At 41.8% G+C, this 13,930-nt stretch overlaps 1 protein-coding gene across 4 annotated transcripts in view; it reads left to right on the top strand.

Annotated features, from left to right (window-relative positions):
• Window positions 1-10,321, top strand: part of FAM172A (family with sequence similarity 172 member A) — a 259,299-nt gene extending 248,978 nt beyond the window's left edge. For all 4 annotated transcript variants that reach the window (XM_015652648.1, XM_033520478.1, XM_015652647.2 and 1 more), the window contains one exon: window positions 9,454-10,321. In XM_015652648.1, the coding sequence (XP_015508134.1) occupies window positions 9,454-9,596 (143 nt within the window). In that variant the 3' untranslated portion in view covers window positions 9,597-10,321. The remainder of the gene's footprint in view (window positions 1-9,453) is intronic.
• Window positions 10,322-13,930: the final 3,609 nt, after the last annotated feature.

Raw genomic sequence — 13,930 nt, 5'->3', positions numbered from 1 at the left:
TGGAGGAGTTGAATTGTGTTGAGTCAGGTTAGGTTGGGTTGGGTTGGGTTGAGCTAGTTGGGTTGGCCTGGAGTCAGTAGTCCCAAGATGAAGCAGATGGGTTAGTGATACCCATCTGTATCACCGTTGCACCTATGAAACTTCTGGACTTGTGTTGACTGTAGTCTTTTGTCTACACAGATACAGCAGAACACTATAATCCAAGTAAAAAATTCAGGAGGAAAAAACACTGCTGATGTGTTTATGTAGAAGATTATAAACATTCTCCACTGTGGGAAGGGAGAGTAAATGTATTCATTAAAGGCCTGCAAGGTATGAATTCAGATTCTCGCTAAAATCATAAAAACACATTTGATGTCTTTCATGCCCCATTCATGTCCTCATCACAGCTTGTTCTTTAGACACAGGCTCATTCCTGTCCCTCAAAAGACCTTCTTTACTTCCACAGCTGCCCATGTCAGCATCCACACCAGTCTTCATGCTCTGCTTCTGTTGTGAAAGAGGAGAAAATTATATTCTGCTGCTTTATTTTAAAATTGCTTTAGTGCAATTTGTTCTTGGGTTCAAAATTTCACAAATTGGCAAGCAGTATGTGCTTATCCTGCTAGTGACTAAGAACCTTTTTACATCTTTAGTGGATGGGGTGTCTCCTGTCATGTAATAGTTATTTTAAAGCACTGCTGCCTTCCCTTGCTGCTCTTTGGTGCCCGCATTGCCATTTCCATGGTGCTGCATTGGCTGCTGTGTTTTTGGAAAGTGCCAAAACTGTGTTAGTTTATACTTATGCTGCTGGTACATCCAGATGTTTTATGGCATAATTACTATTTAGAAACAAATAATCATAAAATATCATTACAAAGAGGAGCTATTTTCTAAGCAGCTGGTTGTTTCCCTTGTCCTGGTATCACTGATGAATTTCTTGCATTAGTAGTGTTCTCACAAGATAGCAGAGTGTGTACTCTTCAGGTCTCAGCCCCAGAGGCAGTAAAAAGCTGTGGGATTTTGGAATAAACTCAGGTTTAAAAATCAGCCCTTGAGTATTTCAGATTAAAGTAACTTTCAGGAATTGCTGTGGAATGTTTTAAATGAGTTTAAATATATTTTATAAAAGCTGTATGCTTGTTAACATCAGCAGCATTACTGCATGAACAGAGCTCCTGCTTTGGGCTCAGCAGAGCTCAGGTCCATTCCTTGTCTTGGCTGAGCCACTTGGTTTGCAAAAGCATGGTAATGATGACTTCTCCCTTACAAAACAATGTTAGATGTGTCTTTGCAAAGCAGTGAGGAGAAGGGGCCATAACTGATGGCTTATATCATGCTGAAGCATGTTAAGATCTGTCCGGTAAATTAGTATTTTTCAGGTTTATAACCTGTGGAAGCTGTGAGGCTTGAACAGCTGGTTTTCAGTGGTCTGACCCAAGAAATCTTGTAATTGTAAGTTCTTTTGTGAAGTGTTAAATTTTGAGCAGATCAAAACTTACTTTATTTAAAAGCCAAGTTTCCTTTCTCCTGGTTCAGAAAATAGTTTGTTTTCAAATGCTATATGCTTTACTGTGCTTGTGCTTGCAATTTTATAGAGATTTTCTTTCCTAATTCATGATAGAAAAAATGCATGTGCATTTACAAAAGCATCTCACTAATGCATATTATTCAAATGCTTCTGAGCTACTGTGAAGTACCTTGCTAAAACAGTTTTAGATGTTGCTTAAATAAAGCTAATGAAGTCACAGAAAAGGCAGGGTTGGATAGAAAGAAACTCATAAAGTTACTTAATTTGTCCATATTGCCCAGGGTGAGGTCAGCTATACCCATAATATTCCCAAGAGACGGTTGTCTAACCTATTCTCAATTTCCATTGGTGAGATTCTGCACCTTCCATAGAGATGTTCTTAGCCCAAAAATATCTTTTTAAGATGAAACCTGAGTATCCCACTTTGCATTGGTTAGGTGAGGAATTTTTATACTTGTCTTTACATGCAGGTAAGGGTGGAGTTACGGATGTGAATAGATAGATGGAGAGATAGATAGACAGACAGACTGTTGTTGATACACTTACTATATAGATGGAGATAGATACATGAAGATTGTATGGAGGTAGGTCTAAAGGTGACAATAGAGAGTTGAGCACATATATCAATACACATATAATTTCAAACCCTGCCTACTTCTCTCTGCATGGTAGAGCATTTTAACATGAGTTTTAAAATCTACAATTGCGTAATATTGTGTACATCTTTACTGGATCCCTTCTTCAAGGAAATGGCTTGCTCTCCTGCAAAAAATTGTTGCATTGGAAATTGCAGTCTCTGAGAGTGCTGTTCAGACACAGTTATTACCTTTTTTAATATATACTCAAAAGAAAAGTGCTTGACTCTGGTGACACAGAAAATGACCTGACTTTTGGTAATCTGTGCTTGGGAGAGAGAAACCTCACAAGTTTCAGGTATTTGTCCAGTCCACATGTAGAGGAGCAGGCAAATGACCTATACTCATGGGACTGCCCCGAATATTAAAAGAAGAGTAGTAGAAAATAATGGTGGCAATGTTAGACTCCTGTCTCTTTCCTGTTTTGCAGACCTTGCTTGCAATGAGCTTTTGTGTGAATCTTTGCATCTTGTTGCTCAGAGAGAAAGAGGAATTTACTAATTTTATTTTTTTTCTTTTTTTCTTTTTTTAACCACTTCCTTGTTGTGGGAAGTTGGTGTGTTATAAACAAGAAGTGAAAGAAAAGCCAATTGCAAGTATGGGAGTTCAGTGGTGATCTTTTTTCTAGGTTGATAGGATGCTTGTTGCTCTGTTTTCATCATCCCACTAAAGATTATTATATATAATACAAGTCCAACAAAAATCAGAATTTCTTTGTGTCACAGTGGATAGTAACTAAGTAAAAAATGCCTTTAGTATGTGCAGTCTAGTTTCCAGCATTGGCATGATTTTTCTTATATGAATATTGAGTCTTATCCAGCTTATTGTATGCCTGAGCCCACTTAATAAGCTGTATTTCATTTCTTCAAATTGTTCTGTTTCTTCCCTCTTGGCTTCTCCAAAGAATTCATTTCCCTACACAGTTACTTTCAGATTATTATCATGTCCATGACTCCACAAACGATTACTTCTTAGCCAAACTAAACACATCAAAGTTTGGGAATTGGTTTGGGGTTGGGGTTTTCTTATACCCCATCAGAAATTACTGCTTTCATTTCATTAATTGGTGTTTAGTTTATCTCTTAATTTTGCCTAAGTTTTTAACCTTTCTTTACCATTGTGGCATCTAGAAGTGCTTGTGCAAAAACTCTAAGGTCAATGGATCTCAAAGTTCTTGAGCTTCTGGACTCACAATTTTTCCTGAAGCTCTCATGTTCCTCGACAGAACAGAGTGATTTTAGGCATGTATTTTTTAACGTCCTTTTTGTTAGCTTTGCTGGGACTGCTCTGAGAGCTTCTTCTATTTTGAAATGTGATGTTTGGATGTTTACGTCTATAAACCAAAATAATAATAATAAAAGACACAATAATTTCTTCCCATGTAGATCAACAGGCTAAAGGAAATGCAAGTGGAGAAACCTTTTGAATTAAAAGTCGTTCTGGCATACTTGATATGCATACCTGATGCACCCGAGGGTAAAAAAAGTTAAGTTCCTGTTCAGAAATAGCTTTGTGATACAGAAGTAATTTGTTAGCATACAGAAAGATGGATGCAGGACAGGCAGGAAGCCTCTTTTATTCACACCTGAGAGCATATTTGGACAGTATTGTTATATTGCTACAGAGTTACAGAATTGCAGAACTGAATAACTAAGAATTATAGAAGTTCTTCAATGTGTGTGTGGATCATGTGAGAAAGAAAGAAATTTCCATTGATTCATATCTTTCAGGAGAAAAAATACTTTCTGAAAGCTCTGACACACTTGTCTACGTAGTCAGATGGAGTTGGCTTATCTGTTAAGTTTATGTGTAAGGGAGAAATTAATTGTGTTGTTTTTCATGTTTAATAATGTTTAAAGTGTTTCTGTTCCTGCAAATGCCCAGAGAAGTCTATATTTCAACCTCTGAACCATTTAAATCAAGTTCTGATAATACTGAGTGCCTTTTAGATATGTAGCTTGAATCATAAATGTAAAAGCAACCTCTGCCACTGTCTGGAGACAGGATGGCTAAGCTACTCGCATTGGCATTTTGCAGCATGACAGGGTCTCAGCATAGATCGTGATCACAGGGAACAAACTTTCTGCTGAGCAAGACCTTGTTGAAGAGCAGCAGAATTCTCCATCCCAATGGGGACTAAACCCCAAGGCGTGGAACACCCTTAATTCATTTTGAAGCCCGCGCTATTTAGAGATGAGCTGTCATTTAGAGAAGCAGACTCGAGGTCAGCCCTGTGGCTAGTATCTGTGGAGAAGCTTTTCAACCTGGAAACTTTTCTCTGCAGAAATATTTCAGTGCTAAGGCATGTATGAAGATCTCTCGCAGCTCCTGTGCAGCACAAGAAACCTTTGTCCCACACATCTTGTAAACGCGGCGGGGGGCCACCATTGTGCTGTGCATCTTCTGAGCACCGCGGGAGGAGGCTTTTGTCTGGCACAGTGGGCAGGCACCGTAGGAGGGCACCTTTGTCCTGCACAGCCAGTAATCGCTCTGCAAGAGTGAATTATGGTGATTGCAGAGCTCTTCTCTCTCCAGACACTCTGATTTCAGATGGAGAAGTTCGTCAGCCTTGCTAGGTGAAGAGCTGCTTTTCCTGAGTGGAAGTGGAAAGGGAAGACTTTGAAAGTCTTTGCATGCGTGTGTGCAAATGGCCAACAGGATAATTCACACAGACATATTGCATGACCCACTGCAAGCACCATTCCCAGTTTCAATCTCTGGTTTTCCTCATCCCTATTTTTCCTACTCATTTAGGCTGCCCTTATAATTATTATTTCTTTGTTCCTTCTTATGTTTGTACTATCTCCTATTCAATATGCTATTCCTATATTCAGCATCTATATTCCCAATATTCTTTCAGATGACTAATAACCACATTTAATAGACTTGAGCCCAAATACCAGTTCCTCTGGAGCTTCATAGATATATTTTCAACCCCATATTATTACTTGTTATTTGTCTTCTCAAATGCTTTAGCGACTTCTCCAAAAGTGTGCCAGCATCCATTTCCTAGAGTCTGAGATAATATACAATGCATAACTCTGCATCTGTGAGATGGGACAGGATGGGATGGGACGGGACAGAATGGGACAGGATGAGATGAGATGAGATGAGATGAGATGAGATGAGATGAGATGAGATATGAGATGAGATGCTGGGTCTGGACCCTGTGCAGCTGCAATGTGTACTGCAGCTGCTGGTGGACATGCTGCTGGCAGCTAGAGCCATCCAGGGCATGGCAGCACACATTTGGGAGCTGCACTGCTGTAGATCTCAAGTGTTTGAGGGCCCCTTGACTGGCATAAAGCAAATGATTTGCAAGTGAGATTTAGGAGTCACCACAGCACATTAGAGCAGTGAAGGTCATAATCCATTTTAAGTGATTACATTGACTTCCACTGCCCTAAGGTTGCCAGGCTGAGTTATGTGGAAAGCACAGCAGTGGATAAGTCTCTCACCTACTGATTTTTGTTATTCAGTAAAGTCTGGGTTTTATCTGTTCTTATCAAATTTGAGCTTATTGTGTCTACTGTTATCCTAAAGGTGCTTTTGATTTTTTATAATGTTGATCTCTTTCTTTACTGGTATTCAGACATGAATTTTATGTGTGGTAGTTAGTTTCAATTAATCCTTCTTTTCTCAAATTAATTTTTTTTTTCTTCTCATTCCCACCCCAGTCCTCTGGTGCCTACCTGATTGTACATGAATTCTCAGAAATAATTGCCAGTAGTCCAGCAAGTTCATTAACTGATTCCCTGAAGACTCACATATGCATGTCATCCAGACCTGATGATTTGCATATTAAATTTTTAAAAGTATTCCCTTACCTGGTTTTTTGTATCAACAACTGTATTGGCAAGTCTTCATTATTTCTTATTATATGTCTCTTTGTGGTGCTTGGTAAATTGATTCTGGAACTTGTTCACTGTTTTGCTGTCGTTACGCATTTCACCTCACGCATTATTGGTTCTTCCATCTCTTTGGAGCTCCTTTCCAATGATGTTATGCACACGATAAAATATATATTCATTTTTCTCTACATCTCTCCATGCTGACAAGTGGGAGTCTGTTTGCTTTTTGACATTTCTGTCATTTATCTCTGTGGGACTGGGACTAGGAGGGATTTATATTTTTTTGTTCTGCAATTGTAGCCTTTGCATATTTTAGAGTATTCTAGCTGTTTCCCACACTTAACAGGTTTTTTATATCTTTTCCATGCAGCATGCTCCTAAGATTTCGCAAAGAATTAATATCTGAAATCACTACACGCTGTGCAACAGCCCATCGGTTAATGCAATATATTGAATCGTGGTTTATCATCATAGCTGTTGAAATTAGTGAGCACTAAGAATATATATCTCAAAGGACCTTGTCTTTAGAACAACTGCTTCTTATTGTCTGTCTCTTAAAAATTATTCTTTCTATCAAGAAATAGATGGCTGTTCATGCATTTAATTTAGATCTGTGTATTATTAAATACACAATTGAGATTAAATTTTTCCTCTGGCAAAAATCTTATGGCCAAAATCTGTTGTCACCCTTAGGACACAATTCCACTTGCTTCAGTTGAATTTTCCAAGCCTTTGGTATATAAATCATAAATGCACAGCATGTGCAGTGTTAAATTTTTAGAGCTCTCCCTTTAGTAGTAGTTGAATGTGAATACATAAGGGCAAAATTTGACCTTTAAAAATTACTGTAAAGGGCCAAGGCAGATACTTAGCAAGCTTTTCTTATTGCAGTATTAATCAAGCAAAGAATCATCATAATCCTGGAAAGTAAGTATCCATTGTAGTGATTTTATCACCAGGGAAATTGTTCATCTGCCAGTAAGATTGTTACTAGGAAGGGGAAAATAGGGAGTGTTAAAATTGCTTTAGACTGCTGAATCATTGAGTCCCTCTAGACTCAAAGCTTGAATTGTTTTTTGAGAAGAGTGGGTTGAGAGGAGTTGCCACAGGAAAGCTGTAGGTTAATCAATTTCAGTAACACTAGTGAATGTGAGCATGATCTCTCTTGAGGACAGGAGGAACGTAAATGGGAGAAGGCAGGATGAAGAAAGACACAGGGAAGCTTCAGAAACTTACTTTTTTTGTTTTGTCATTGTTGGTTTTTTTTTTTGTTTTGTAATTTTTTGTTTCTGGATGACCCTTTCACAGAGGAAGTTATTGATAAAAAAGGAAGGAAGGGGGGAAAAAAGCAATGTATTATTTTCATCTTAATCCAGTGGATATTAATGAGGACTGTTACAATCAAGACAGAGAGTGCAGACAGGCAGAAGTGAGAAAGATGTGTTTGTGTGGGAGATGTCTGTGTAGGGACCAGAAAGCCACGTGGAAAGATGTTTTGCCTTCAGGACTCAAAGCTGTGATCCAGGCATGTGAGAAGGAGGTGAAACCTCTGTGCAGAAGTTTTCTTACAGTGTGTTAGGATAGCCTATCCCTCTGTAAAATCAGCTTTGGTAGATGACTTTTGTGTCCATGGTGGCGGTGGGCAGTCATATTATACCGAGCCACGCCATAACCTCAGGGACATGTCTGTTAGGCTGCAGGTGTTGCTAGAAGGGAAGCTTTATTCTCCTGCTTTGCTGGCCCACTTCTGTGTTTCTCAGGTAGGGAACAAGTCTTGGTGAGTATTGCTATGAGGTGTCTCATAGGGAATGGGATAGGTGATCTGTATTGACAGCTACCTGCAGGATGGAATCATAGAAACATTTATGTTGGACTTGACCCTTGAGATCATAGAATCCAACTCAAGACAGCACTGCCAAGTCCAACACTTGGTAGGATGAACTGCCTCTCAACAGAGAATTTCTACAATGATGGGTGAATTTGAAGGTGGAAAGCATTTGTATAAAAGGAGTATGTGGGAAATTTCTGGAAGATGTCTTGAATTGTCTCTGTACAATGAATGCAGAGAGGGGGAGGAAAATCTGTGTGTGCACGTGACGTTGATGCTCTTTGTACAAAAACATCTCTTTGTGTGGGAAGTAGTGTCTTTCCAGAGAGGGTTTTTTGGAGGATTATTTTGTGTGATGGCTGCGTTTGGGGGAGCAGGGATGTGCAATGTAGCAGGTAGTGCTTCCATCGAAGACCTTCTGGAGGGGATGGTGTGTGTGGACCCACCAAGGATGCTCCATGGGTGGATAAAGGGTCCTGACAGGGATATGAAAGTGGGTGTGCAGCACATGCCATGCCAGAGCAGCCATATCCCCAGGGACTGACAGGCCACACTACATCCTGTAGGGACCATCATCCACCCTGGATTGCATCCTTCTCCACCTGGCAGGCTGTGGCCACTGTGTCCCTCATTGTTGTCACCCCCAGATTGTGATACTGTCACAGAACTGTTGCTAGGCAACAAATGTGGTTGCCGGGTCTCAACGAATAGCTGAAGGGGAAAGTGAAGTGTTGCACCATTGTAGAGTAACCATAGCAATGACCTACTATTACAGACTAAAGAATTATCATTAACAATGTTTAAGTATCAAACAGAGGCCCAGGATCCAAAGACTACCAGGCAGCATCTCTGCATAATTGGGTTACCCAGGAAGAGATCCCAACTCTTTCCCACCCCTTGGCTCCCTATCTCCACTGTCTTGGCTTTGTTTTGGGGGTTGGTGGTGGGGGGATGGAGGAGGGGGTGTGGTTGTTTAAATGGACTGTGTGTCGGAAGGCACTTGCAAAACAATAGAAGCATATGCCAAAAAAAAAATACAGAGGTAAGACTGTGTGCAGAGGGAAGATATAAACAGGACAGGTCCACTTTGCTGTCTCAGTATTATCTGTGGGAGCAGGTGCACAAAGAATGCCTTCATGTTGCATGAGATGTAGTTCAGATCAAGTGTTCCCTTTCGCTTGAAAATGCATATGCCAGGTTAAAAGCAGTATAAAATGAAAACTAAATAACACAAAGTATGCCTGAAAAGTAGACACTTTCTTTTTCTCAAGTTAGACCAGATAGGTGAGGTGGTTCAATGAAGCTTTTATTAGCAGAATGCTTTGGGATCTCATTTTCCCAGATACGAGACATGTAGAGTATCTCTGAGTGTGATGTGGATGGCTGTGCATATGTGTATGTTTGTGCATGTGTCTGTCTGCATGTGTGTGCAGTTGTCCTTGTCAGCTGCCCCAGAGCTCAGCAGCAGGACAGTCCTGACCCTCCCCAGGCTCCCTCCAGACCAGCTGCAAGCAGCTGGGTGTCTTCCCCGGATTTTGCATTTTTGCATTTTACGGAGCATTTATCCTGTGAACAGCCAGCAAGTCACAGAATGACCCCTAGTTAAACTGTCACCTTTGTGTTTTGCAGGTACAGAACGCCATGAACTAACTTCTTGGAAGAGTTTTCCATCTGTTTTCAAGTTCTTCGGTGAGGCTGTAAAGGCGAAGAACAGCTTGGTGAAACCGACCCCAACACGGCGCTCCAACAGGATAAAATATGAAGAATTCTAAAGGAAGGGAGGAAAAAACCCACCACCACCAATGTCTTTGCTGCTTGTTTTCTGCAAGGAGTCTCCCAGCCCCTCATTAGATTGTTTTCTTCCTAGAGCACAGGGTCGTGATGTATACATCTAAATAGCGTTTTGCATTATTTCTAGATGAGTGCAACTGTCAAAGCAATATGGGTTCACTGGTTGTGCTTCCTGTGGGCTGTAACTTGGATTTTGTGCTGCCCATCAGTGTGTAGATTAAGGCTGACAGTGGTACAGCACAGTGCAGCATGGTGCAGCTCTAATTGCCCTGACATAGCCCTGCACCAAGCTGATGCCAGAATTTAACAGCTTCATCAGAATCCTATCGCCTGCAGGATTTTTTGCAGCTTCCTTCTATTTCGAGACAGAACAGAATATGAATTACTCTTTTAAAAAAGACGGCCCTAACTCAAACATGTTAACCAGCCTATGATTTTACACCTAGTAGCCTTCTCTTTCTCTGGGACCAAGTGGAATTTACTTCTAACTCTCTCATTTTTCTGCTGGCAAGAGCGTCCAAGAAGTTTGCCCAGAATTCTAGAAAGGCTTCATTGTTGAAGAGATTTTCTCTTGCTAGATCAATGGTATTATCTGTAGATCTTCTCTTCCTTTGGAAAGCTCTACTAAAAGAAATGCCTATTCATTAGCAGGCTGGATCACACTGTGAAATATGACAGAATAAAAAAAAAAAAAAAAGGAAAAAAAAGAGACATACTGCATATTTTTCTGTTTATTTTTAAAGACAAAAATGCTTCCATTTTCATATGCTAGGTTTTTAATGACTTGCTGCCCCATGGTTATTCCCTTTTCCCTAAACTCGCAGGTTCCTCCCCACTTTCCCAGTCTCTTGGACAAAGGCTGGCCAACAGGGCACCCTGTGTGGGAATTTCACACTCTGCATAGGGGGTATGTGGTTTTAGCTGTAAATGTTGCGTTAGACAGGTTTTCTCCATTAAAACTAAGGGAAAAGATGTGCTTGATAGTATGCCCAGTGATCAAGCATTGTAATTAAGCTCATTTGGTGTTCATAATAGTAAATTAAAATGGCCCTTTCTTTAATGGTCGTGCCCACCAGCAAGGAGGTGCCACTCAAATATGAGTTTTGGACCCAGTCCCACCCTCTCCTCATGCAGTCTGTCCAATCCTACAGCTGGGGGCCTGAAACGGTGGTGGGGAGCATTGAAACAAAACAATGTCAAAGCAGGGGTACCCTCCTATGCCACGGAGCAAAAGCAAAAGCGCTCATAGTGAGGTGCAAAGGGAAACCCAGCTGGATTAGGGCCTAAATCCTCCTGGTGGGAGGCTTTTCAGCACCTATGGAGTGCTTACATCCCTCCCTGCTCATAATGGCAGCAGGGCTTCACTTCCCCAGCTCCTGCTTCCGGCCATCCCGCTGCATTTAAGCTCTGCCCTTGGGGAGGGCTGCCTGCAGCAAACCCCCGGGGGGCTGGGGGAGGTGTCAGGCTGTGCCCATGTGGAAGGAAGTGTGGTATCTGTGCCTGGCAGATTTTCTTCCTGGAGGGGAACCTGTTGCTGAGGGAAGAGGGCTGCACGTGGCTTCCTCTGGCCTCCAGTCTCTGCACTTGCTCCCAGGATGCTGCTGCCTGTGGCCAGCCTGATCCCCTGCCGTGGGGGTCTGCTGCCCCCCTCCCCAGGTCCGTGTCCACCCTGGTCCCCTGGACCCTGTGTGTTTAGGGGTAAGGCGAGAGTTCACGTGGTGTGGTTTGGGTGTCTGTGCTTCATCCCACAGACGGGGAAGATGCAGTGGCCAAGGAAGTTTGCTCACACACACACGCCAGACCTGCCACTCCGTCTATCTGGAGGTGAGATGGGTTCCCAAATACTGGAGGAGCAGATCTATTTTTGTAACTGTTGATGAGAAACAAACTACAAACATTTTTACTGTAACACTTATAATTTTCTAAAGAATTTTTCTTTACTGTGCCCTGGGCCCAGCTCACATTATCACTCCTGTGTGGGGCTGTAGAGCAGAGGGAATCCTCACCACTGATACTGCTCTGCTTGCAGTGAACAAAAAATAAATATGCTATCATCTCTCCTTCTTGCACACTTTGTGTCCTTGCACCAAGCTCCATGGGAACCGCTGTCCCTGGTGGGAAGGGTGGGGGCTGCATGGGCAGCAGCTCCACCAGTCTCAGAACACATGCAAGGGAGGCAGGTGTGTCTGCAAACCCCATATGGTTGCAGGGTTGGGGCTGAGTAGGGTGTGAGGGAAGTGAGGCTCATTTGTGCCCTGGAGTGGGCTGTATGTTCAGCCCTGTGGCTCAGCCCACATGAGCATGGGCTTCTCTCCACACACCCCACATCATCCATGGGAAGCCACATAGGCAAGTGGGCTGCACCATCCTCTCCCCTTTAGATGTTCAGAAATGTGAAACCATATAAAAACACACTGAGAGAGGAGTTTGATCAGTTTTTTGCAGAGGGGCATGGGCTAGAGATAGAGGAAACAGCATTCTGGCCCCAGCTGCAGAACATTTTTCTGGGCTGCAGACAGAGAGGAAGGTATGGGAGCACCCGTATGGAAAAGTGACAGTGGTAACCCTACAGCACACTAAGGAGGGATGAGTGCTGATTTAGGCTATTCCTTAGGATCAATGTTTTTAAAGATGCACTCCACAGGCCCCTCAGGCCATGACAACTTTAGGAGACTGAGGTCTGATATCAAGCTCCTCCTGATTTCATCACAGGAAAACTCCCTGATGTCTGACATGGTGCAACAGCCTCTGCCCTGTAGCTTGGGAACTACAAGTGTAAAAGTGACCAAAAACCCCTCAAAAGCACAACAAACCCCCCCAAACCCAAAACAACAACAGAAAACCAACAAAACTGACCCTACAATACGATCTAGGAAAACTCCCAGCTCCTTGCCACCCAGAAGGCTTGCACATCATTGGTTGAGTCAAAATGCCACCATTGAAGCCATGGACCAATGAAAGCAGTGCTTCCTTGTCAAGAATGGAGAGCAGGAAAGTGTTCCTAGCAGAAAACAGCTGGCAGACCCCCAAACACAGCAGGGCTGTGTGGAAAAAGAAAGAAAAAAGGAGGCAGGGGGGAAAAAAGTTAGGGTAATCCCTCATCTTCATTGTGCATACATGGCAGTAGACTGGTTACAGTAACAGTCCTCACAGTGTGATTCTCCCAGACTCAGAAGAAGCTGCTGAATTTCATGGAAATCTGTGTTTTTCCTCTGTCTCTGAGAAACATCACTTATTGTGGGTAGTGGGGTTTTTTCCCCCTCTAGAAATTTCATTCAGAAGTACAAATTAAAAGTGTCACATCTAAAACTGCATAGAGCCACATATTGCACCACTCTCAAGTCAACCAAACCAAAAATAACCTGCCAAGAATGTGTACATCCATCGTACACCAGGGTAGAGATACATCTACAGAGCGGAAGGATGTGTGTGTGTATGTGTGACTGCACACATTCATGGATATCTCCACCTCACAGGGATATGTGTGTGTGTGCGTGTGTGTGTGTGTGCGCGCGCGTCTGCATTATGTTGATGTACTCGACAAAGTGTGAAAAATGTACTTCTAGGAAAACTTGAAAGGAGATGTCATTTATCATTGTATCATCATAATACCACAAATTTCACTTTTCTGTTCCATTTTGGATTGCATGTGTTTGAGAGTATTTCACTAGATCAGTGACAGCTCTTTATTTGCATAATTATATGCTCTGGTCTGAAGAGAAAACTAACCCCCAAATTTCATGGGTCACCAAACTGCAACAATCAATGTTTTATCACATATGCTAAGCAAAACCTAAGGAGCTATATGAAGTTTCTTGTGGATTTTTTGCTCCTCAGAAAATTAAAGATGTACCTCCTGAATAGATGCAAAATCTTTCCAAGCTCTTTGTAGCTGAATTCCATTTGAAGGGAAAACTAGAGATTAGCTCGTAGATCTGGATTTCAGACCCACTAGTATTCTTACTTCAAAGTGGATTTAGACAAGCAGCTTTACTGCATCTCTAAATTTTGCCATCCTAAGTAATGTCATTTAAATGGTGAAAATCAAAAAATTAAAAGAAAAAACCAAAATGGTCAATTGTAAAAAATACAGTCACCCCCTTTCTTATCAAGCCCATAGTGACCAGTGGGTTTAATTTCATTCATTCTGTGCAGTTTTATAGTATCAGCTGGGTGCTATCCCCATATAAAGATACAGATATTTGGTATATGTAGAAAACCCTTTCCTGAGCTGTAGAATTTGTTCTGGTCCATCAGTTGCACTATAAGCACATGCTTCAGTTAGGACACAAATACTCCCAAGTTTCTTTCTCAA

This window comes from Parus major, chromosome Z (genome assembly GCF_001522545.3).
Source record: "Parus major isolate Abel chromosome Z, Parus_major1.1, whole genome shotgun sequence".
Taxonomy (NCBI): Eukaryota; Metazoa; Chordata; class Aves; order Passeriformes; family Paridae; genus Parus; species Parus major.
The sequence above is the reverse complement of the archived record's forward strand: the minus strand, read 5'-3'. Positions and strand labels throughout refer to the sequence as shown.